The sequence below is a fragment of the Equus przewalskii genome, chromosome 12, assembly GCF_037783145.1.
Source record: "Equus przewalskii isolate Varuska chromosome 12, EquPr2, whole genome shotgun sequence".
Taxonomy (NCBI): domain Eukaryota; kingdom Metazoa; phylum Chordata; class Mammalia; order Perissodactyla; family Equidae; genus Equus; species Equus przewalskii.
This window is the reverse complement of record NC_091842.1, coordinates 40,935,098-40,956,650: the sequence shown is the minus strand read 5'-3', so window position 1 is coordinate 40,956,650 and position 21,553 is coordinate 40,935,098. Positions and strand designations below refer to the sequence as shown.

Genomic DNA, 21,553 nt, shown 5'->3' with positions numbered 1-21,553 from the left:
AGACGCTGGATAGACTCTGAAGGTAGAGCCAAGAGAAAGGAGCCAAAGTCACTTTGGATTTCTAGCCCGAGCAGCTGGAAGAATGGAGTTGCTCTGTGTATCAGTGAGATGGAGAAGGCTGTGAGTGGAGCAGGTTTGGGGGTGACTTGGACCCAGCTTTTGGGCTTTCCTGGATCTGCTCAGCTATACCTGCTCCCAGGCCTTGACTCCCAGCCGAAATGGCCCAGCAACACTGCCCCGTCCCTGTGGTCATAAAGCTCTGGTCACCTACATTGCCGGTGCCTTGGCCTCTCCCTAGGCAAGGGCCAGCCTTTGGCATGGCCTCTTCAGCACCTTCACCCAACTGGCCCTGCAGGAGTGCTGGCTTTTGCAGGAGCTGCCCACAGGAGCTGAGTGACACAAATAGGAGGCGGGAGGGCCTGGCCCGGTGGTGTAGTGGTTAAATTTGCACGCTCCGTTTCAGTGGTCTGGGTTCAGATCCTGGGCTCAGACCTACACACCATTTCATCAAGCCACGCTGCAGTGGCGTCCCACATACAAAATAGGGGGAGAGCAGCACAGATGTTAGTTTAGGGCCAATCTTCCTCACCAAAAAAAAAGCTCCTGTGGGGAGCAGCCGGCAGGGAAGTCACTCCTCTTTCCTCCCCTAGATGGACTGTCTCCAGCACAAGGCTTCCCCGGCCTTCCCTGAGCCCAAGCTGTGGTCTGCTCAGGAACACGCCATCAGTATTTGTTCTACCTCCTCACTTCTCTTCTTCCCCAACTCTGACTTCCCCAAAGTTTCACTCCCCATGAAACTCTCAACTTTGCCACAGACTGTTTGCCAGGGCATCCAGGCTAAGACAGTAGGGCTCTAGTTCAAGGGCAGGTTCTGGCTTGAGCTGTCAGCACGAGGCCCAAAGGAGAGCATAGAGGGAAGAGAAGAGCCCCTGGACCACGCCCTGGCCTCAAGGTCACAGGTGGGACAAGAGGAGGGGATCAGAATGGGTGACAAGAAAGGGCCCATGAAGTAGGAAGAACACAAGGAGAGGGTGACATCAGAAGCATTTCCAGAAAGGTGGGGACAGCAGTGCCTGAGTCGCCCCTGGAACTAAAGGGAGCAGTGACTTGGGACAGCTGGAGAGGAAGGGAGGTCAAGAGTGGAGGTTTATTTTGAAGACAGAAGAAAGCGTAGCATGTTTGGGTGCTAATGCAAATGATCAAGTAAAAGGATGATGCGTGAGACAGAGGGTGAACTGTCGCCAACAGGTGAGAGGTGACGGGATTGGACCCACAGTGTAATGGACTTGACAGTAAGACTGGTGGGCAGCACCTCTGGCTACACCTGCCCTGGGATGGGTTCCCCAGGGGGCTGGGCCAGGCATCACGGTCTGTCCACACAGATGGCATGGTAGGGACCCGGGTTTGAATCCCAGCTCTTTCTGTGATCCAAGAACTGAAGTGGCCTGCCTATTTACCATCTGAACAATGGGGTAATAATAGTCCGCACCTCCACAGGTCTTCGTGACATGCTGGGCACCGTCAATGCCCAAAAGTACAGACTTTTCTTATCAATGCCCTGGACAGAAACACAGCAGTCATCCAGGCCCCTACCAGGCTGGCCTGGAAGGAACACGACAGAAGGGACCCTGTCTAACCCGGGGCTGGGGGATCTGTGGAAGAGACCCAGCAGGGGCCCAGAGCTGCTAGCCCTGAGCTTGACCAAACTCCCCATCTCTGATGCTTCTTCCCACCCTTCGGCCCCAAAGTAAATATGTCAGCCAAAAGTCAGTCCCAGAGACCTGGGAGTGTGGACGGCTCGGTGAGCATCCTCGGAATGAGAACATCCGGCCACAGGAAAGGAGCAGAGATGCCCCAACACCCACCCAAGCTGGCCTGTGGGCTCTGCCCCCTGGACAAGTGCCCCTGGGGGCAGAAGTCATCCTCCTCCTCTGTCAAGGAGGCTAGAACCCTCTGAAGGAGAAGCCAGGGGGCAGTGGGTCATGGGAAAGGCCCCAGTAACCTATCTCTGATCCATCAGGGCCAGGGAGCCAGGTTCTCCTTCCATGAGGACTGAAGGGAAGACGCTGGAGCCCTTGGGTCTCAGTTACCCCCTTACTCACAAAAGGGCGCTGCACACACAGCGGGGTCAGGTCCATCTGTCCATCCGCCTGGCTTCAGCGAAGGCTGAGCCCAGTGTCCGCCTGCCCTGCTGACTCCTGACTATCTGTGAGGGGCAGTGGGGGACCCAGCCCCTTGCCCCTGCCCCTGACGGGGCCCTGGCTCGTGGTCTCCATCTTGACCCGGGTCATGCAGGTGAGAGTGGAGGGTGGAGGGTGGAAGGTGGGCGGGGCGGAGGGAAGGGAGGGCTCCAGCCCCGCGCTCTTGGACCAGTGGGGGGCCGCGGGCTCGGCCCCGCCCGGCGCGCCCTCGCCACGGCCGGCGCGCGCTCCCGGGAGGCGGCAGCGGCAGCGGCTGCACCAGCATCATCAGCAGCAGCCCCGGGCGGCCTCGGGCGGGGCCGGACGGACGGACAGACCAACAGAGGGCGCCGGGGGCGCGTGGCCCGCCCGGGCCAGCCATGGAGGGAGCCTCGTTTGGCGCGGGTCGCGCGGGGGCCGCCCTGGACCCCGTGAGCTTCGCGAGGCGGCCCCAGACCCTGCTGCGGGTCGCGTCCTGGGTGAGTGGCCCCAGCCCGGGCTCCAACCCGGCCCCAGCCCCCGCCCCCGCCCCAGAACCGGATCCCGCCTCGCCTCTCATCCCTCGTCCCTCCCCACTGCCCCTCGCCCCTCGCCCCCATCCTCTCCTTGCCGGCCCCTCCCCCTCCGGCCCCAGGTTGGGGTGACGTCACCCGGCTGGGCGCGCCCACCTGCGGGCGGGGGAGGGACCAGCGGCGACCGCCGGGGACCTTGAGAGGTCACCGCCTGCCGCCCCCCAATTCCTCCTCAGGTCTAACTCAATCCCCTTCTTCAGCCCTTGCTCCGTTTTTCCTGTTCTCACGATCTGGAAGCGGGCACAGGGGTGGGACCGGGATTCGCGGAGGGGCTTGGGCACTCAGCTTCACCGCGAGGACGGGACTACGGGGGGGAGCCGAGAGGATCAGGCAGAGCCTCCCCCTGCTTCTCCCGTACAAACATCCTCCAGGCTCCTTCGAAGGGAGCTGGCCCTTCCCAGGCCCCCCAGTTGCAACTGTGAGTTGGAGGGATGCTCTGGGATCCCTCTGGGTGGGGCAGCGGGAAGGGGCTCTGCACTGGAAGGGCTGCCTGGAGGTGGTGCGAGAGGGGAGGATTTGGGGCCAGCCTAGCCTGCTGTACAGGGCGTCTCTAGGCCAAGTACTCCTCCTCCCACCCTTCCAGGCAGGAGAGAGGGGAGGGGAGGTGCCGAGTTCTGGGTTTTGTCCAGCCGGTCGCGGCTGCTATCTGCGGCACCTACTCGGCCATCTTCAAGGAGGAGGGTGTCCAGGGTGGGGCATGAGGCCTCGGCCTTCCTGGTGGAGTGACTCTCGCCAGACCGGGAAGCAGGAACCCTACGTTCTGGTCCCAGCTCTGGTCCGACTTGTGGACCACTCTGGGGGTACACGTCCATGTCCTGTGCCTTGGTTCCCCTCTTCACTTGGTCTCTAAGACTACCCGAAAGGGAAAGGAAAGAAATGAAGTTGAAAGTTGAAATTGGAGGTCTTTTTTTTGTTTTAGAAACATAGGGCTGCCCAGAGCTAAAAGAGCAGCATCTAGTTTTAAATGACCGTGGTTCACCTCCTGCCTGCCTTCCAGCCCTATTAGGCACAAGGCTCTGACGTCTGACTGAAGCCCAGAGGTCAATGGTATTGCCTTTGGAGCCCAAACACTTATGGGTGGTATTAATAATTAATCATAGTCACGTGGGGCCGTCATCCCTCAAGTGCCCACCAAGTGCAGAAGGCTGGGTGGCCATTATTTTTCTTTTCCCAACACCCCATGAGCTTTGCCCGTTACTACAGTTGGCATGCTAGGAAACAGGGCGGCACAGCTCCCAAATGCTGAGAGCGGGTTTCACACAGGGCCTGGCTGTCCCTCCACTGCCCCCACTACCCTCCAACCCCTCTCTCCCCGATCCACATCTACCTTCCCTAGCACCCCCTGGCTCAAGGCTAGGAATCGCTGGTTCAGGTGAAGGCTCTTGTTCCCACACTCTAGGGTGGGTCGACACCACAGCCCCATGCGGCACGGAGGACCCAGCTTAAATGTCAGCCCCAGCTCTTAACAGCAGTGCGACCCTAGACAAGTCACTTCACCTGTTGGAGCCCCAATTTCCCCATCTAAAAAGGAAATAAGAACAATGCCACCCTCGTGGCTTTTTGGGAGGATTCTTATGAGGGAACTCATGTAAAGTAGCAGTTTTTTAAAGATTTTTTTATTTTTCGTTTTTTTCCCCAAAGCCCCTGGTACGCAGTTGTATATTTTTAGTTGTGGGTCCTTCTAGCCGTGGCATGTGGGATGCCGCCTAAGCATGGCTTGATGAGCGGTGCCATGTCCGCGCCAGGATCCGACCCGGTGAAACGCTGGGTCGCGGAAGCGCAGCGCGCAAACTTAACCACTCCGCCACAGGGCCAGCCCTAAAGTAGCAGTTTTAAGCACAGTGCTTGGGCATAGTGGATGCTCACTAAATGGTACACGTTGTCCGTAATCACTAAATACCCGAGGGAGGTATGAAGGGAGAGGTACCCGAAGACCCCCAACCCAGATCTGGACCCTGTGCTGCAGGGGAACTCAGGGACAGGCCCAAGGGCACGGGTGCTCGCGGGGGGCAACAGATCTCGGGGCGCGGCCGGGAGGGGGCCCATCGCGGTGAGCGCTGCCCGCCGCCTGCAGGTGTTCTCCATCGCCGTCTTCGGGCCCATTATCAACGAAGGCTACGTGAACGCCGACAGCGGTCCGGAGCTGCGCTGCGTCTTCAACGGGAACGCGGGCGCCTGCCGCTTCGGCGTCGTGCTTGGCCTCGGGGCCTTCCTCGCCTGCGCCGCCTTCCTGCTGCTCGACGTGCGCTTCCAGCAGATCAGCAGCGTCCGCGACCGCCGCCGCGCGGTGCTCCTCGACCTGGGCTTCTCAGGTGGGCGTGGTCAAGTCCGCAGGGGGCGGGGCAGGACGGAGAGGGGGCGGGGCCTGGTAGCGCCTGTGGGCGTCTCGGGGGCGGGGCCGGGCCGAGATAGGGCGGGGCCTCCGGGCTTCGCGGGGCGGGGCCGGGGCGGGGCCAGGAAGAGGGCGTTGTGATTGTCAGGTGCTTGGAGCGGCACAGGTGCCGGCGAGCCGGGCTTGCTCTGGCCGCAGTGAGGCGCAGCCCGGCGGTGGGCGGGGCTCCCGTGCGGTCTGACGCTCCTTCCCGGCGTGGTTGGGCCGGGCGGGTGCAGCCTCCGGTGCCGCGCCCGCTGACCCGGCCGCTCGCTCGCCCACAGGGCTCTGGTCCTTTCTGTGGTTCGTGGGCTTCTGCTTTCTCACCAACCAGTGGCAGCGCACGGCGCCCGGGCAGGGCACGATGCAGGCGGGAGACGCGGCGCGGGCAGCCATCGCCTTCAGCTTCTTTTCCATCTTCAGCTGGGTGAGTGCGGCCGGCCGGGTAGGGCCGGGGCGGGGCCGGCGGCGGGTCGGCCCTGGCTAATCCCGGGCTCCCCCCCCTCAGGCGGCGCTCACCGTGAAGGCCCTGCAGCGGTTCCGCCTGGGCACCGACATGTCGCTCTTTGCCACCGAACAGCTGGGCGCTGGGGCGGGCCAGGGCTACCCCGGTTATCCAGTGGGCAGCGGCGTGGAGGGCACCGAGACCTACCAGAGCCCACCCTTCACCGAGACCCTGGACACAAACCCCAAAGGGTACCAGGTGCCCGCCTACTAGTGGCCGGCAGGCCTAGACCAGGGCTCGAAGGCCGCCCCACTGATGTAGGGCCCGGAGTCTCCTGGGAGCTCCCTCAGGTCCTCCTGGCACAGCACCAGGAACAGAGCCAGTGGCCACTGTGGGCTGTCTGGGGCCAAGAGAGGGTAGCCCCCAGGGTTCCTGAGCTGTCCCCTGCAAGTTCCTCTATCCCCTTAGTCCCTGGCCCCCAGGCCTGAGGTCCTGAGAGGGGGCAGTACAACCCTGGGCATGTGCCCTCCAGCCTCCAGTGAACCAGCCTGGGTAGGTCCCCTCGTGAGCCAGCCAACCTGGGGCTCACTTGTTCACTCTGGGGTCAGGGGTCCTGCAGCCCTCCATAGCCAGGTGCAGGAGCTGCTCCCGCCCCACCCCCATCCCGTGGCCTGGGGAACATGGCCACTGTTCCCCATCCTGTGTCCTTGTGGGTAGTGATGGTCCTTGCTCCTGTCATGGTGGCTCACCTGTTGGGCCATGCACTCTGTCTGGAGCCTCCCTCCAGTTCCTCTCACAGGCTCACTAGGGTAGCCTGGCCCTGTCGATGTTGTGATTGTGGTCAAGTCTTCAGATTCCACCTTCTAGTTTCCCACAAGCAGCCCCTCTGTCTGCAGCCCCTGCTCCAGCCCCTACCTGCCTTGGCCCAGGCCCCTGCCCAGGTGTGGGTAGTTCTGGCCACGAAGGTGCAACATGGCAGCTGCCCTTCAGTAAGACCTTCCTTGCCTGAGGGGGACTCGGGACACCTGGGTTCCTGGGGGGACAAGCACCACAGGAGTGGCCTAGAAGCTCCATCTGCCCACAGTGCCCCAGAGATGGCCGTTCCGTGCAAGCCCCTTTACATTGGCTTCCTGGACCAGTCCCTCAACTCCCACCCTGCACCCCGTTTTAAGGCCCAGCCCGAGGTTGGGGTTCCTGTGTGTAGCTGACTACTCATGCATTGCTCAAAGCTGGCTTTTCACGTTATGTCAACACCAAATGCGGTTGCTACATTTCACTCTTACAGACAGACGCCTCCCTCTGGAGTTGCAGTTGAATGACAACCTGTACATTGTAGCATAGACCAATTACGTGTGGATATTTAAGTGAACATGTTTACAATTTTTGTACATATGGATCTCTCCTTTCCCCTTCTGAAAGAACAATCCGTGATTGTGTATTTTCAGTGTCCCAGGTTCCAACTGCAACTTCTTTACAATAAAGACTGTAAGTGAGTTTACCGTGGCCCAGAAGCTCTTGGAGTCATTTCTCCCCTGCCCTTCCTGGTGTCAGGGGTTGGGGTCTGAAGGGCACGGGGCTCAGAATCCAGGAAGGGTCAGGGAGGTGGAGGCTAGGCCCCAGGCCCAGGAGCCCCCACCACACCTCATGCTGCTCTAGAACTGCGCTGCTCAGAGCAGCTCTCTGAAACGCTGGGGAGACTCCATCTCTTTTATCTTTCTTATAATAGCAGGAGTACCAAGTACTTCTTATCGGAGCCCATCTTCAGCATTTCTTTCATCAGCCTGTGGACCTAAACCTTCAGCCTTTGAATTACTCCCACGTTCTTAAAAGACAGTTTTCCTCAGTACTTTGAAGGTATTTCTCTTATCTTTTAGGGTCCCGTACTGCTGACGAGAGAGGTGATCACAGTATGATTTGCAATCCTTTGTAGGTGATCTTTTTGGTGGTAATTTTAGGACTTTTTTCTCTTTAAGCTCTGTTGTGTCTAGATGTGGCTTTTAAAAAACTTATCCTGCTCAGTGCTTGTTTATCTTTCTTTAGTGCTGGCAAAAGCAGTCCTCATTTCTCCAAACGTTCCCCGCTACTCACCACCTCCTGCTCCTGGGACCCTCATCAGGTGTACCAGGCAGCTTCCAGAGCCACAATCCAAGGCCAACTGCCCTGATTTCCCCAGCTTGCTCGTTGACTTTCGAACCCACCTATTGGGATTTTTATCACAGTTTTTCTGAGATTTCTAATTGCTTAGTAACGTCCTGGTTGAGCGAGGCAGTTAGGAACCAGCTCTGCAGCTGGATGCTGGCTTCGCCACGTTCAAGCTTCGGCATCTTGAGCATCTCTTGACTTGTCTCTGCCTCAGGTTTCCCATCTATAAAAGGAGAAGAATAGTTCCTACCACATTGTGGGGCGGGGGTTAATGTTAACACATGGAACGACTCAGAGTAGCAGCTGTCACACAGCACTGCTACTTAAGTGTTGCCTATTATTATGGTTCTTGCTTCTTTAGGAGTATTTTCAGTATCATTAATGAGATATCCCATTTTCTAGATTACCTTTCTGTGGGGTTGGTTGTGCTCAGATCTGCAAAGGGCATCAGCTAGGAGGGGCTTATGCTGGGGCAAGCAGGTGGCCTCTGCGCAGCCCGATGCAGGGTGAAGAGGGTGAGGACTCGTTTCCTAGGGGCCCTGAGCATGGCCACCACCCAGGGACATGCTCCAGTCCCAGCCACAGGCAGGCAGGCAGCACCATCCTCGTCCTCGGCTTTGGGCTGAGGTTCTAGAAAGAGATCCCTGTTTGTGCTCATCTAAGGACACTTCCTTTGCCTTACTTGGCTGTGGCTATACGTTTAGTCACGTGCTGCATAACGACATTTCAGTCACCAACACCGCGTGTGCGGCAGTGGCCCATCAGTACTCTAGAGCCTGGTGTGCAGTAGGCTATGCCATCTAGGTTTGTAAAGTCAACTCGATGATCTTCACACAGTGACGACATCGCCTAAGGACACATTTCTCAGAACGTATCCCCGTTGTGAAGCGACATGACTGTATGATTTCAACATGTGTCTGGTCCCCTCCCAAAATACTAGATCCAAATAACTAAACACAAATGATTTTCTTACAGTATTTCAGACATGGCCTCCACTGTTTCTAAATGGTTCTTGTTAGAGTTTATCTTCAGCAGCTCTTTCACCAGTCTGTGGATGTGGACTGTGCGTCTGTTAGGACTCCCACATTCTGGACGGACAACTTTACTCAGTGCACGAGTATAGGTCATGCGTGGCTGCGTCTGTTCCTGGAAGGCTTGGGCAGTGCCAGACCTCCAGGACCGGGGCCCACGGTTGGCTGTCGCTGCCTGTGAGCAGCAAAGCCCTGTTGGCCAGCTCTCCCCACGGGCCTTCCTCCACCCCAGTGCGCACTGGCCAACCGCCCGAGCTGGAGCGTCTGACAATTCTCAGAGTCGCCCTGGCTGCAGGGTGACCTCAGAAGGCAGAGAAGCTCAGAACACCAGCTCTGTGCATTATTGCAAAATAAATTTATTTGAAGATAAACTGTCTTATAAAAGGTCAGAGGCAATTTGCGATCCCAGATTCAGCTTGTTTCGTAAAAAGATTCAACTTCAAGTAGCACAATTTCTTGTCTGCTTTTAATCCTGAACATTCTTGAATCACGAAACAGCCAACTGTTTACACAACACACTCAACATCTGACTCCAGCAGCAGTGGACCCACAGCTTCCAGCTCGAGGGCCGCAGTGCCATTGCCCTCAGGCTCAGGAGGTCCCAGATCAGGCCGCTGTGGCCACTGGCTCTGACAGCATGGACAGGTCCTGGCATGCCGGCCCTTCCCTCCCCTGGCAGCTTCCAAAAGCATGAGAGTACAAACCAACACTGGCCCGCTGCCGAGGCAGGGGCCTCTGCCCAGTTCCCAGGAGGAAACCGAATGGACTCCTGCATGACGGTGTGCTGATGGGGCAGGGGGGCCTTCCCAGCGACCCCTGGCAGGCTAGCAGGCCGAGGGGCCTGAGCAGGCGGCCTCACCGGGGCCCTACCTGGCTGCCTGGCAGCCCAGGAGGAGGAGGAAGGAGAAAGGAGGCTCATGGGTATGGCAGCTTCTGCCTACACTGGCGGGAGCTACGTGAGGATCCTGGTAATGGCTTGCAGGGAGGGGAAGTCGTCGTCCCGGGCAGCATGCAGCGCCTGGTGGCTGCTGACGTCGCCATGCGCAAGCACCTGCTGGCAGGCGGGGCACACACAGCAGTCTAGGCCCATCTGCCGGGTGCTGGTCTGCCACGCACTCTTCTTGTTCTTCTTGGCCTTGGTGCCAGGAGGCCTCTCGCGGCCGCAGAAGTCTGTGTGCGCGGACAGCAGCTCCTGCTGCTTGGTCGTGTCAGGCAGGAGCACCAGCAGCTCGTTGAAAATCTTCTGGAAGTTCTCCCCGAGCAGGTCCCGGCAGCTCTTGTAATACTGGGCTGCAGAGATCATGCCCTGCCACCCAGAGCCAGACCTGGTCACACCCGGCCCAGGCCTGGGCCCCAGGTCGCCAGGCTGGCCCCCCGAACTCTCGCCCCGCCTGACCTGTCTGAACTCCCCCGAGTGGCTCTTGAACTCGCTGAAGCGGGCCTCATCGCTCTGCAGGAAGTCCTTGATGGACTGGATGAGCTGCAGATTCCTCTCCCGGAAGTTCTCAGGGACCAAGTAGGCCCTTGGCGCAGGGGTCAGCCTGGGTTCAGGGGACGGGAAATGGGGAGGAGGTGGCGGCTTCAGCCTTTGGGGTGCACTCCCTCCCGGTTCCCAGGGGCGCAAGGCCAGGAGGCCCACCCACACTTACACTTTTGTGGTGGTGGCAGTGGTGGGGATGCAGGCCGAGTGGGGGCTGGGCAAGAGGCTGGAGAAGCCCGGGGGTGGCTTGCTGACGGCAGGCACCAAACCTGGTGGAGGTGGGGGTGGAGTGCCCTTCAGGAGCACCACAGTGTTGAAGCCTGTGGGGGTGGCACAGCAAGACCCAGAATGTGGCCCTCGTTGGCTGAGCACAGCCAGGCCTCAGTCCCCCACTTCCCACAGGTTGCCCAGCTCAGCCAGGTCAGGCTTCGTCCCTAGGCCACACCTCCCCTGCACAGCAGATCCAGGGCCTAGGGATGCCAAGAGCCAGCACACTGGCTGCACTCCCTCACAGCAAATCCTGGCCTAAATTAACTCATGTGCCCCCATCTTGAGGGGCACTAGGACTGCCTTGTTTTATAGGGAGCAAAGGGACACAAAGAGGTTAAGTGGCAGACCATGGTCACACCGTTCACACATCGTGGCACCTGCATCCAAACTTGGACACTAGGCTTTCGAGGCAGCTAGAAACCACCACAGAGGCTCACCTCTCCCCAGTGCAGGCCTGTGACTGCCCTGCACCCCACAACCTCAGGCTGTGTTCCTCTCGGGCCCAGAAGCTCTAGCCCAACTCTGCGACCCTGGCCCCTTCCAGATGCCCAAAGCAGGCCCAAGCCAGGTGTACGTACCTGGGGGAGGGGGCATCCTGGGCGGGCAGGGGCCGCCAAGTGCTGGGAAGTCTTCCTGGGGTGTGGGGCAGGGGAGGGGCCCCAGGGGCCGCGGGAGCCCAGGGGGTTCCTTGGGGATGTTCCGAGCCGGTGCCGGCCCCTCTGTGTGTCCATTGACGATGACAGCAACTGGCCCCTCAGCTCTACCCGTGGGGGCCTGCTCAGCTCCAGGGGGCCCGTCTTTGTCAGGGGGCAGTGGTGGGGGTGGTGTGGCACCCGGCTTCTCAGAGCCCACCTTCTTCTTCTTGCCGACCTTGGTGACGGTCTGGGTGGAGGCCAGTGCCAGCAGGGAGGAGACGGCGACCGTGGTGGGCACGCTGCGCAGCTCCTGGGTGGTGCGGCTGGCATGGCCGTCCTCCTCCCCATCCTCCTCCTCCTCTACGGGAGGTGGCCCGCCCTTCTTGCCACCCTTGCCCCCCTTCCCAGCTTTTCTGGGGGGCTGGCTGCCCCCGCTGGCAGCCTGGGCCCCTAGGGTGGGATGTGCCACCTTCTTGCTACTGCTGCTGTTCCAAGCAGAGATGAGGCTGGTGGGGGCAGTGCTGGGCTTGGAGGCAGAGGACACCAAGGCAGGGAAGTCGTCCTCCTGGAAGGTGCTCCTGCCCCTGGTGGGAACAGGGTACACCAGTGCCAGCCCCACAGGGCCCAGGGCTGCCGCCGCAGAGCAAGAAGAGGAAGTGGAGGCACAGAGACTGGGGAAGTCTTCGTCCTTGAGCTCTGAAGTCGGGGGTGGGAGGGTGCTGAGCCCGGGGACAGGAGAAGAGTCAGTGACCTTGGCCTGCCCCACACCCACCCTCCAGGATCCCTGCACCCTCACCCCAGCTCGTGCATGTGTACCTCGGAAGTGTGGCCCCTGAGGCCAGGCTGTTTGCTGGGAAGGCCTCTTGGCTTACAGGACCATTTGCGGTGGCTTCCTTGGGAACTACAAGATGCCAAAAGACCCTCTGTCAGGGCTGACCAGGGTGGGAACAGACCCTTTGGGGTGACCAGGCAGAGTATGGATTCTTGTTGACCTCAAGGGTGGGGCCCGGCCAGTCCTAGGCACCTTGCTCGTCAGGAACCTCTCTCTCACCTCCCAGGTGCTTCGAGGCCTGGGCAGAACTGCCTGCAGGTAGGGTCTGCTCACCCGGGCCTTCGCCTTGAGTCCGGGGTGGGCGCCGGGGGCCACGGGGCTCCTCGGTCCCTCGTGCCCCTGCCTCCTCCTTCTTGAGCCTGCCACCCTCTTCTCGGTCCTCGCTCCTACGTGCCTCCTGCTGCTGCTGCTGCTGCTGTGCAGCCACTGAGGCCCGGATGGCAGCCGCCACTTCTCGGTCCTCTTCTTCCCTGGGATGGGGAGGACTTCAGGCTGGGCAAGGCTCAGGACTACAGTGGTGTGCAAGGCAAGGGGCCTGGGAGGGGCCTTGCCCCTGGGAAGCCTGGACACCAGGAGGCTGCCAGGAGCCAGGCCTGCGGCCAGCAGAGGGTGCTGTGGAGGCAGCAGGACACAACGGCCTGCCAGCCTCGGGCTGTGGCTCCCTGGGCAGCACCTGGGCCCAGGGTTCTGAGAGAGCATCTGGGGTCCACCCCCAACCTGAGTGTGTGCCTGCCACACCGGTGCTTCAGGACACAACTGCTCTGAACCCCCAAGTGACACACACCCCTCTCACTCGCCCCAACCCGCAGGGTCCTGGCGTCTCTGGTGGAAATTAGAAGGAAGAGGAAACTTCTGCTCGCTGGGGACACTGAACAGACCCTGCTGCCATGCCCAGGACACCAGATGCCAGAAGGCCAAAGTCCCCTGACCCCTGTGACTGTTCCCCGCCAGCTGCCGGCCACTGCCACCGCATCAGGCGGTGCCAGGAGAATGTCAGTGGCATGCAAATCCTCCCACCTCTTGTACCTCCAGCTTCCTCGGCGGCTCTGCTGGGCTCCGCGACCGCTAGCCCGGCCCACGCGGCCCTGGCGGTTGTACCTGTCCACCTCCTCGTAGTCCTCGCCACCAACGACCCCTGTGGCCAGCACACAGCCTGTTATGGGCCCGGGCCATCCCGAGGCCAGTGCTCTGGCATCAAGAGCAGTGGCTCCCCAGCCCCCCGCGGCATGTGAGCTGGGGACAGGCTCAGATACCTCATGGCCTCCACAGCCTGGGCACCAGTCAGAGCATGAAGTGGGCTGGGAGAGGGGCCTGGGCTGGCAGGCCCACACAGAGCAGGCACTCAGTAATGCTCCTGACCCCTGAGGGCCCCAGAACAGCAGATTCAAGACACCACAGAGCTGGCTGGAGCAGAGAGCTCCCTGTAGTCATAGTGTGCTCAAGCGCTCGAGGCTTGTCCCATGGGCGAAGAGACGAGGGTCAGCAGGTGTGTCCCTTCTCCCCGCTGACACAACAGGGGGCAGATCAGGACCTAGGTCTGAGGCCTCCAGAGCAGGGCACTGGGCTGGAGGCCTTGCTCACCCTCGTTCCGGCGAGAGTGCCGTGGCGTGTAGCTGAACTGCAGGTCGATCTGGCGGTTCTGGCGGGCCTCGGCTCGGCTCCGGCTGTGGCAGGCTGTTCTGTGCGCCTTGAGGTCGATCTCCGTGCGGAAGGCATGGGTGAACTGTTCAGTGCTGCAGCGGCCCTCCTCGCACAGGAAGTGCTTCTCCCGGAAGTGCTCGCGCAGGTAGGCGTAGTCACTGGCAGAGGCGGGGTGTCAGCAGGTGTTGTTGGCCCCACCACTCCAACCAGCAGCCTGTGCCCAGCCCACTTGGGGTGTCCTGGGGGTCCCCTGTGCCGCCCGCACCCACCTGTAGTAGTCTTGGGCCCCATCCGAGTCACAGAAATGGCAGAAGTAGTGGTCACGGCGTAGGTGCTTGAGCAGCTCGTCGTTGTCCAGGTAGCGCTCGTCGCAGAACTTACAGAGCGGGTGCCCACGGTGCGATGTGTCGTCAGGGTCCCCCTGCATGCGGTGCCGTGCCAGGTCCTTGCGCGAGTACCACTTGCGCTCATATGTGAAGATCTGCAGGGAACAGGGGGCTGGGCACGTGGTGGTGGCTCCCAGGCCTCCCAGCCCTCCCCACTGCCCAAGAACAGAGAAGGATCCTGGGGTGCCCTTCTGCCCCAGAGCCCCCAGACCAGGAGCCCCTCCCTGCCTAGGCAGTGTGCAACCTGTCCAGGGTCAGTGACAGCAACAAACCCCTCACAGCTGTTTGACTGAGCCCCCTGCTCCCAAACCACCCCGTCTACAGGGCCTGGCCACCATCTACCACTGCCCAGGGCTCTGCTTGGGTCCCCGAGAGCCTCAGGCAGGTGCTGTGGGGGTGGGGCGCACCTTGAGGTGTTTGAGGCACAGCTTGCAGCAGAAGAGCTCATGCTGCTTCCGCATGTGCTGCTCCAGGTCCCCAAAGAGACCGAAAGGTGGCAACTCAGGGCACCGTGGGCACTCGTGCTGCAGCAGCTGCCTGGGGAGACACCAGGAACCCCCAGGGGCATTCAGCATCACTGTCCACAGCAAGCACTGGTGCCTCCCCACGGCCCCTGGCTCCACACCCCTGCAGACATGGAAGCAGGAGCCAGGAGGACAGGCACTCCCACCCGTGTCCTCCATCACTTCAGCCACTGAGTCAGGTGGTGCTGGGCCTGGGGCCACATGATGGGGCGGGTCCATGATCCAGGAGACTAACCCTGTGTCAGGTGGACATGATGACTGAGGCCAGACAGGGGACGGAGGTTAACAGCCTAGGTTCTAGCCGAGCCAGGGGGCCACCCCTCACCTGGAAGATGAGGACTACCCCCATAACAGCTGTACCCCTTTATGGGGTTTTCCCACTATGGGCTAAGAGCCTGACTTGCAGGAGCTCGCATGCACCTCAGAGAGCCCCAGAAAGCAGGTGCTGTGTGCCACACTAGGAGTGCTCCCCTGAATTCCCCCCACCCCGTCTCTATCACCACCCTAGGAGCAATGCTGTGCGCATCCCCCGTTACAGGAGAGGGAACCGAGGACAGGAACGCAGCTACCTGGCCCTGATGTTTATGTCACACCAAGTGCCTCCACCCACCTGAGGATTGTGAGGAGCACAGGAGGTGATGGGGATGCGCCTGTCCCCACCACAAAGTGCCCGCAGACACAGGCTGGCTGCAGACCCTCGGAATCCCGGGCTGAGGATTCCTTTCTCACCTGTACAAGGCAAACACTTTCCCATCAGCAAAGTAGATGTCATACTTCTTCTCGTGTTGCAGCTGGTGGATGGGGATGGTGGCAAAGGCGGGAAGCTTCTTCCCGAAGACCACCTGGAACCGAAAGTAAGAGGGACTGGTGAGCAGGGCTGTGGACACCCACTGGAGGATGCCGTCAGGCTAAGGAGAAAGGGAGGTATTCAGGGTCCCTCCTGGGAGGCCTGAGGCAGGCCTCAGCAGGCAGCCCCCTCCACTGCCCTGGGCTAGCCCAGGCTGCCTCCTCTTTACTGGCATCCACCCACCTGGGGGTGCCAGGACAGAGATACAACGCCAGGCCTCACCACCAGGGGGCGGCTGGCTCCCACTCATCCACAGCCAAACCCACACCTGCTGACAGATGATGCCACCCCAGGGGCAGTGACCCCCAGGGGCAGTGACAGGGACCAAATGACCCTGCAAACCAGTGCTTCATCACATGGATGTTGAGCACAGGACAGCTTTCACAGGGAGAGAGGAGAGACGCAGTCCAAGAAGCAGCTAAGGAAATAACTAACGCTGACAGGCCAGGACGAGTCAGGTGACCATGCATCAAGGCCAGGCCACCCTCCATCCACCCATGATGTTTCCATGATGCCACAGGAGAGGGGCTCCCCCAAAGGACTCGGTCACAGCCCCTGGCCGCTCTCCGTCAGCTTCCTGCCTGTTACCCGGGCTGTGTGTGGGTGCCCGACGAGCTGGTGTGCCTCAGCAGGGGCCGTTCTCAGGGGTCTCTGCACCCTCAGGGAAGGCCTGCTGGGCCTGGCGGCCTGCTCTGCCCCTCCACAGACCCGGGCACTGTACGATGACAGACTCCTTGCCCCAGCACCCTCAGCATGGCTCCTGGGGCCCTCTTACAGGCTCAGGCCTCCCCTCTGAACCAACAAGGGCACTGCACCCTCGTCCTACAGCCCCATTCTCTCTGGCCCCACTCTCCTCCCTCAGATCAAGACCACACTGGCCCATCACCTCCTCTCTTTTCCCCTTCCCAGTCCACCAGTGTCCTCCTAGCCTGGAGCTGGTCACTTGCCTTAGCTCAGAGCCCTCACCAGCATACCCGGGGGACATTGTCACCTTGGGAAAGGTCATGTCAAGGTCATCCCTGTTATATTTAGGCTGAGCTAAGGAAGATGTCTGGGATCAGAATGGTCATGAACTCGGGAACGCGTAGGACTGGGTGGGGAGAGTGGGTGGTCATACTGTCCCCCTGCAGCAGGGTAGTTCAAACTGGCTCCCTGGGGCGAGGGGGAGGGGATCTGAGGGAAGAGGAGCTGACACCCAAGTCTGCCCCCACAGGAGCCCAGGGGAGGTGTCAGGGTCCAGTCGCACCCATTCTGGGGGGCCGTGGGGATGAATAGCACCCCAACAGGCCTTTCTCCCCTTTGTTGTCACATCTGGCAAGGCTTGGCAGGATGAACGTGGCCACCTGCCACACGCTGAGCTTGAGCTCTGGTGGACACCTCATCCTAGCTGCGCTCCCATGTCCTGTCTTCAAAGAGGAGTGGCAGCTCCGCCTCTACACTCCCTCCCCCAGCTTTCTCCCCAGGCCTCACCTGGCCTCTTCCCATGGAATCTGCCCTCCAAGGGCAAGCCCATGCCTAGCCCTGCCTTCCAACCACTCCCAAAGGTGCCTCTCCAGCCCCGACCCCAGTTCCTACTGCCTTCTGCCTGAGGATAACAGAGATGACCTGGGGGTGAAGGGCCATGAGCTGCTCAGGATGCTGCTGGAAGAGCACAGAGCGCAAAGTCTCTTGTGGAACTGACAGCCGGGACTCAGCATCCTAGCTCCGCTGAGGCAACACAAGGTGGCAGATTTGGGAGTCCCAGCATCTGCCTGCGAGGGAACCTCCCAGGCTGCCAAAAAGCATCTGAGTCCAACAAACTCAGCAGAGGAATGACTTCCTTTCCCAGAGGAAACCCGCTCCGGGACGCCACCATCACTACCACCTCACCCCGCTCGGGTGCCCTCCTCTCAAATGTCTCTCTGATCCACCACAGTGGGTGTCTCCTCAGGCTGCAGGCACCCTCGCCCTGGACAGAGGTAGGGTATGGGTCTCAAGAACGAGTGCCTGGCTGCTTCGGTGGGGTGTCTGACCCTCTTGAGCAGTTTGGTGGGGCAGCCCAGGCTAGGCACACCTGAGCCAGGCCAGGAGAAGGGGGACACTGGGATGGCTGAGGAAGGGCCTGGAACCACAGGAAGAGGCTTGGGAAAGAGGTTTAGGAAAGGAAAGTGGCCGTGGACATGCAGGCTCAAAGCTGGCTTTGTTTGAGAATGAGGGTGAGTGGGTTTGGAGCCAGGGCGCGGAAGTAGTGAAGTAGAGACCAGGACTGGAGCACCCCCAGGCCTGTACCAGAGGCCGGCGATGAGCAGACAATGCAGGAATGACAGGGCAGCCTGAGTCCCTGCCCCTAGCAGAGGGTGAGGCAAGCGGCAAGACCAAGCGGCTGGACAAAGATGCGGGTGTGGCAGCTCAGTTAGGGATGGGCAGGAACCCACCAGGGGTCCAACTAGTATGGCCTGAGACCCACCTACCCCGGTGATCACCCTGATGAGAAGGATCACAGGTCTGAGGACAGAGACACAGGCCAGGCCTAGACACTGGAGGATGGACCATCCTCGGTAGCCACTGGGTGCGTCAGGCAGTAAATGACCAAGGGGGAAAGGGCGCTCCTGGGTGGGCCCCAGGATGGCCAGGCCAGTCCCTGAGGAGAGTGAGAGGGAGACCGAGGTGACAGAGCCCCTTTCGGGCCCCCCCCAGAGATGAGTGTGAGTTTCTGCCTGAGGCCTCACTGCTCCCCACTCCCGGTATGCAGCGGGCACTCATGAAGAGTGAGTGTGTGAGAGGAGGGTGGTGCCAGCAAGAGTGAGCTGGATGGTGAGGGGTGGGCCTGGGGCAGGGGAAGGAATACGGGGTGGGAGCCTGGGGGTCACCCCACCTAGAGTATAGGAACCCAGATGAGGACAGAGCAGGGCCGATCTTAGAGGAGGGGAGCGAGGACCAGGGTGGTGGGGACGGGGCACTGACAACAGAAAGGCATGACCTGAGTCAGCAGGCACCACATCCTGACCTGCCTCAGCCTCGTCTCCCACTTCCTGCCCGTGAAATGGGGGGTGGGCTGCAGTAGGTGGCCTGCAGGGCCCCCCCAGCTCAGACACATCTCACTTTGTACAGCAGCCACATCAAGCCTCTTCAGCATCACTGGGGATCAGAGCAAGGTGGAGAGCAAGACAAGAATCACCTTTCAGAAGAAAGTGGCCTATGGGAAAGATGCGACGAGGTAAGAGGAGATGGGAACCTGGGGACCTGCCATCAGTCTCCACCAGCACCACATGCCCTGAGACCAGCGACTCCACTGCCCATCCGCTGGGAGCCTGCCTCGGCCTCCACCCTGAGCACCTGCCAGGGAATCTAGATTGATCTGGCTCCTGGCCTGACCAGCAGCTGCAGGGCTGTTCTGCTCGTCCCAATGCCTGCCCCTGTGGGCCAGCACAGGGAGGCACTCAGTCAAGGTGTAGGAATTAACCAGCAAACGGAACTGGCCTGTTCCACACAGCATCTTAGCACGCTTTCCTCCCAATTTTCTACAAAGACTTAGTCCCATAAGGGATGGCAGAACAGAGGCAGGGTTCAGGGACTGGGTCACCGTGGGATTTTTGAGCAGGCATGGGACACAGGACATATTCAGAGGACAGTGGAGGACTCAGCAGGGGAACAGGAAACGCTAGGGTGGAGCCGCAAGTCCAAGAGTGGGAGGGCAGCAGGACGAATGGAGACGTGCATCATCTCCTCAAACTTCCCAGGACACCCTCCTACTGCCCAGCAACATGGGGCAGGCCCGAGAGGAAGGCCAGACTTGGCCATGGGCACCCGATTCCAAACCACACCCCAGCTGGAACCTGCTGACAGCTCGTGTCAACACCCCCTTGCCACAGAGCACTCGGAGGGTGTGGGACCCACATGCAGTGACAGAGGCCAGACGCTGGCCGTAGATGCCACACACAGGGGTCTGCTGGCTTCCTGAGTGAGACCTGTGGTGCCCTGGGCTGGAGGCTCTGCAGCACCTTCCTTCTTGGAAGGAAGCTACAGGTGTGCTGGGAAACCTGGCCGTTCCGGAGTTACGTCATGTCATGAAAGATGGGTCGGTCATGCCATGAAAGACTGGTCGGCAAGGCAGGCTCTGGCAAAGCTAGGAGGTGCCCTCTGAGTAAGCCGCAGGCCCAAGGTTCTTCCGGCTATTTCCGCACCCCAGATCTCTCCCGGGTCCAGGGCTACCTCTGTCCACCCCATTACAGACTGACAGCATCTCCAAGTGTCTTTTTTCCAGTAAGGTACAGAGTAGGTGCCCACGGAGTGCTCTTGGGATTACAGCATCTCCTTGGCTCCTTTAACATAAGGGTCTACTTTTAAAAAAGAAAAATGAAGAAATCTATCCCTCAACAATGCCATTTCTGCATCACTTCTAGGAAGAGGAAAGTCAGATTCTCTGACAGATGTCGCCAGCTGAAGATTTGCATGAACAAACCAGAGGAATTCCTCAGCGTTGGAAGCAAACATCTCAAAGCACAGCAAACCAAGGGAGCTCTGGCTAGGTGCTCTTAGCAAGCAGCTGGCGTTGGGAGAGGGGAGGAAAGCTCCAGGTGCCCCCTGACCCTTCCAGGGATTCCAAGTCTGGACAGATGAGAAACAGTTCCCCCTTCACTCTGGAGCTGAGCCCCCGAGTCAGAAGTGGCAAGAAGGAGGAAAACTCAGTAGCACTTTTCTCTCCAGCCACCAAGCGCCCTGTAGAGACCTCAATGGTTCTGCCTTCCCTCTGGTGGGCAGGTCTGAGTACCTCTACCACTCCATAGACGAAAACGCCAGTCTGAGAAGGAAGTTTGCTCCAAGTCACCCAGGGGAGCCCAGAAAGGCAGCTGGGCTGCAAATGCCCAGTTTGACCCTCTGCTTCCAAGACAGATTGCCTCTAGACATGCCCCTTACCCTGTCTCATCCAACAGAGCGGAGACCTCTGAGAATTAAACTCCCAAAGACGAGCAGGTCGAGGAGTTCTTGCTCTGATCATGCCCCTTCCTGTGGCCCGGCAAGAATTCCCAGGAGACAGGAGGAAAGTCCCCAGGCTCTGTCCCCACAGGGACCGATCCCTCTGCCACCCAGCTCGGCCACCTCCTGCCTGGCGCCCCCAGATGCCCCACAATCTGCCCCACGGGCGGGACCCGACCACGGGTGGCCCCGCCAGGCCTCATTTTTGGAAGCTGGCGCCGCCAGGCCCGCGGCCGGACACCAGGAAGGCAAAGTCCCTTTCCGGCCACCGGGTGCCTCGCCGCCCCGGGGCCGCCCTGCCCGGCCGCGCCCCCGCCCCGGCGCCCCGAACGCGCGGCCCGGCCGGCGCGGCGCACCTGGCGCAGCTCCTCGCGGCACACGGCGCAGTAGCGCTGCTCGCACAGCACCCGCATCTTGGTGGAGCAGCGGTAGCACACCGGGTGGTCGCAGCGGCCCAGCGCCGTAGCCTCCAGGTCCCCGCAGCACAGCACGCAGCTCCCGCCGCCCCGTTCGGGCACCGCCGCCGCAGCCTCCAGGGCCGCGCGCCGCCCCTCGGTGCCCGCCGCCGCCGCCATGGTCCGGGCTCCCGGCCCCTCCCGGCCGGCGCGGCGCGGCGCGGCGCGGCGCGGCCTGGCTCCCGGCGGGCCCGCCCCTTCCGGGACGACGTCACCGCCCCGCCCAGCAACGGGCCCGCCCGGCGGAAGTGCACGCGCGACTTCCAGCCCAGCGAGGCGCCGGCCAGAGCGGCGCCGCCGGCCCCGGGCGCTCTAGCCGGAGCAGACGGCTCGGAGGTCCGGCGCAGCTGGCTCGCCAGACTCGCCAGGCGTCCAACCCCGGGCTCTCATCCCTATGGACCCTCGTCTCTGGCCAGGCCTCGCCTCCGGGCGTTCGATCCCCGGGGCTCCATCGAGTCTGGTTGCCCGCCAGATGAAACACAGGACCCCCAATTTAATTTGAATTTCAGAGGAACAAGGAATAATGTTTTAGTGTAAGTATGCCCCAAATATTGACGGGCCCTACTTATACTAAGTTGTTATTCGTTGTTTATGTGAAATTCAAATTTAACTGGACGTCTTGTATTTTTATTTGCTAAATATCACAACCATGTCAGGAAACCAAAATCTCTCTCCAGCCCAGACCTCTCTCTTGTATTTGGAACACACGGGTCTAGTCACCAGGCAATGTCCATGTCGTTGTCCCCCACCCCCCCCATAAGAACTTTTTCAAATCCTTATCAGAAG

General features: G+C 60.5%; 2 protein-coding genes and 1 long non-coding RNA gene across 4 annotated transcripts; 2 read left to right on the top strand and 1 right to left on the bottom strand.

Annotated features, from left to right (window-relative positions):
* The first annotated feature begins 2,396 nt into the window (after window positions 1–2,396).
* Window positions 2,397–7,071, top strand: SYNGR3 (synaptogyrin 3). Its single transcript, XM_070568794.1, has 4 exons — window positions 2,397–2,659; window positions 4,827–5,064; window positions 5,408–5,550; window positions 5,632–7,071. Exons 1-4 carry the CDS (start codon window positions 2,561–2,563, stop codon window positions 5,839–5,841), a joined length of 690 nt encoding a protein of 229 aa, XP_070424895.1. The 5' UTR covers window positions 2,397–2,560; the 3' UTR covers window positions 5,842–7,071.
* Window positions 7,072–9,077: 2,006 nt separating this feature from the next.
* ZNF598 (zinc finger protein 598, E3 ubiquitin ligase) lies at window positions 9,078–20,973 on the bottom strand. Of its 2 annotated transcripts, none has more exons than XM_070568792.1 (12): window positions 20,669–20,973; window positions 15,239–15,351; window positions 14,393–14,522; window positions 13,869–14,080; window positions 13,540–13,757; window positions 12,976–13,093; window positions 12,232–12,428; window positions 11,943–12,027; window positions 11,070–11,845; window positions 10,391–10,541; window positions 10,138–10,282; window positions 9,078–10,047 (listed from the first exon to the last, which is right to left on the bottom strand). In XM_070568792.1, the coding sequence occupies exons 1-12, from the start codon at window positions 20,885–20,887 to the stop codon at window positions 9,694–9,696; spliced, it is 2,718 nt and encodes a 905-aa protein (XP_070424893.1). In that variant the 5' UTR covers window positions 20,888–20,973; the 3' UTR covers window positions 9,078–9,693. The 2 variants fall into 2 exon arrangements, with proteins under 2 accessions (XP_070424893.1, XP_070424894.1); XM_070568793.1 differs by having other exon boundaries at window positions 12,985–13,093.
* On the top strand, window positions 15,350–20,305 carry LOC139074933 (uncharacterized). Its single transcript, XR_011524949.1, has 3 exons — window positions 15,350–17,314; window positions 18,447–18,552; window positions 19,739–20,305. It is a non-coding gene; the product is annotated as an uncharacterized lncRNA (long non-coding RNA).
* Window positions 20,974–21,553: the final 580 nt, after the last annotated feature.

Excerpts from the sequence above, each read along its gene's own strand:
- SYNGR3 (XM_070568794.1), top strand. The coding sequence starts at position 2,561 with ATGGAGGGAGCCTCGTTTGGCGCGGGTCGCGCGGGGGCCGCCCTGGAC. Across the intron at positions 2,660-4,826 it reads TGCTGCGGGTCGCGTCCTGG|GTGTTCTCCATCGCCGTCTT; the intron begins GTGAGTGGCCCC and ends CGCCGCCTGCAG. Across the intron at positions 5,551-5,631 it reads TCTTTTCCATCTTCAGCTGG|GCGGCGCTCACCGTGAAGGC; the intron begins GTGAGTGCGGCC and ends CCCCCCCCTCAG.
- ZNF598 (XM_070568792.1), bottom strand. The coding sequence starts at position 20,887 with ATGGCGGCGGCGGCGGGCACCGAGGGGCGGCGCGCGGCCCTGGAGGCT. Across the intron at positions 11,846-11,942 it reads TCAGGGGCCACACTTCCGAG|CACCCTCCCACCCCCGACTT; the intron begins GTACACATGCAC and ends CCCCGGGCTCAG. Across the intron at positions 10,283-10,390 it reads ACTGCCACCACCACAAAAGT|GCTGACCCCTGCGCCAAGGG; the intron begins GTAAGTGTGGGT and ends CCCTGAACCCAG.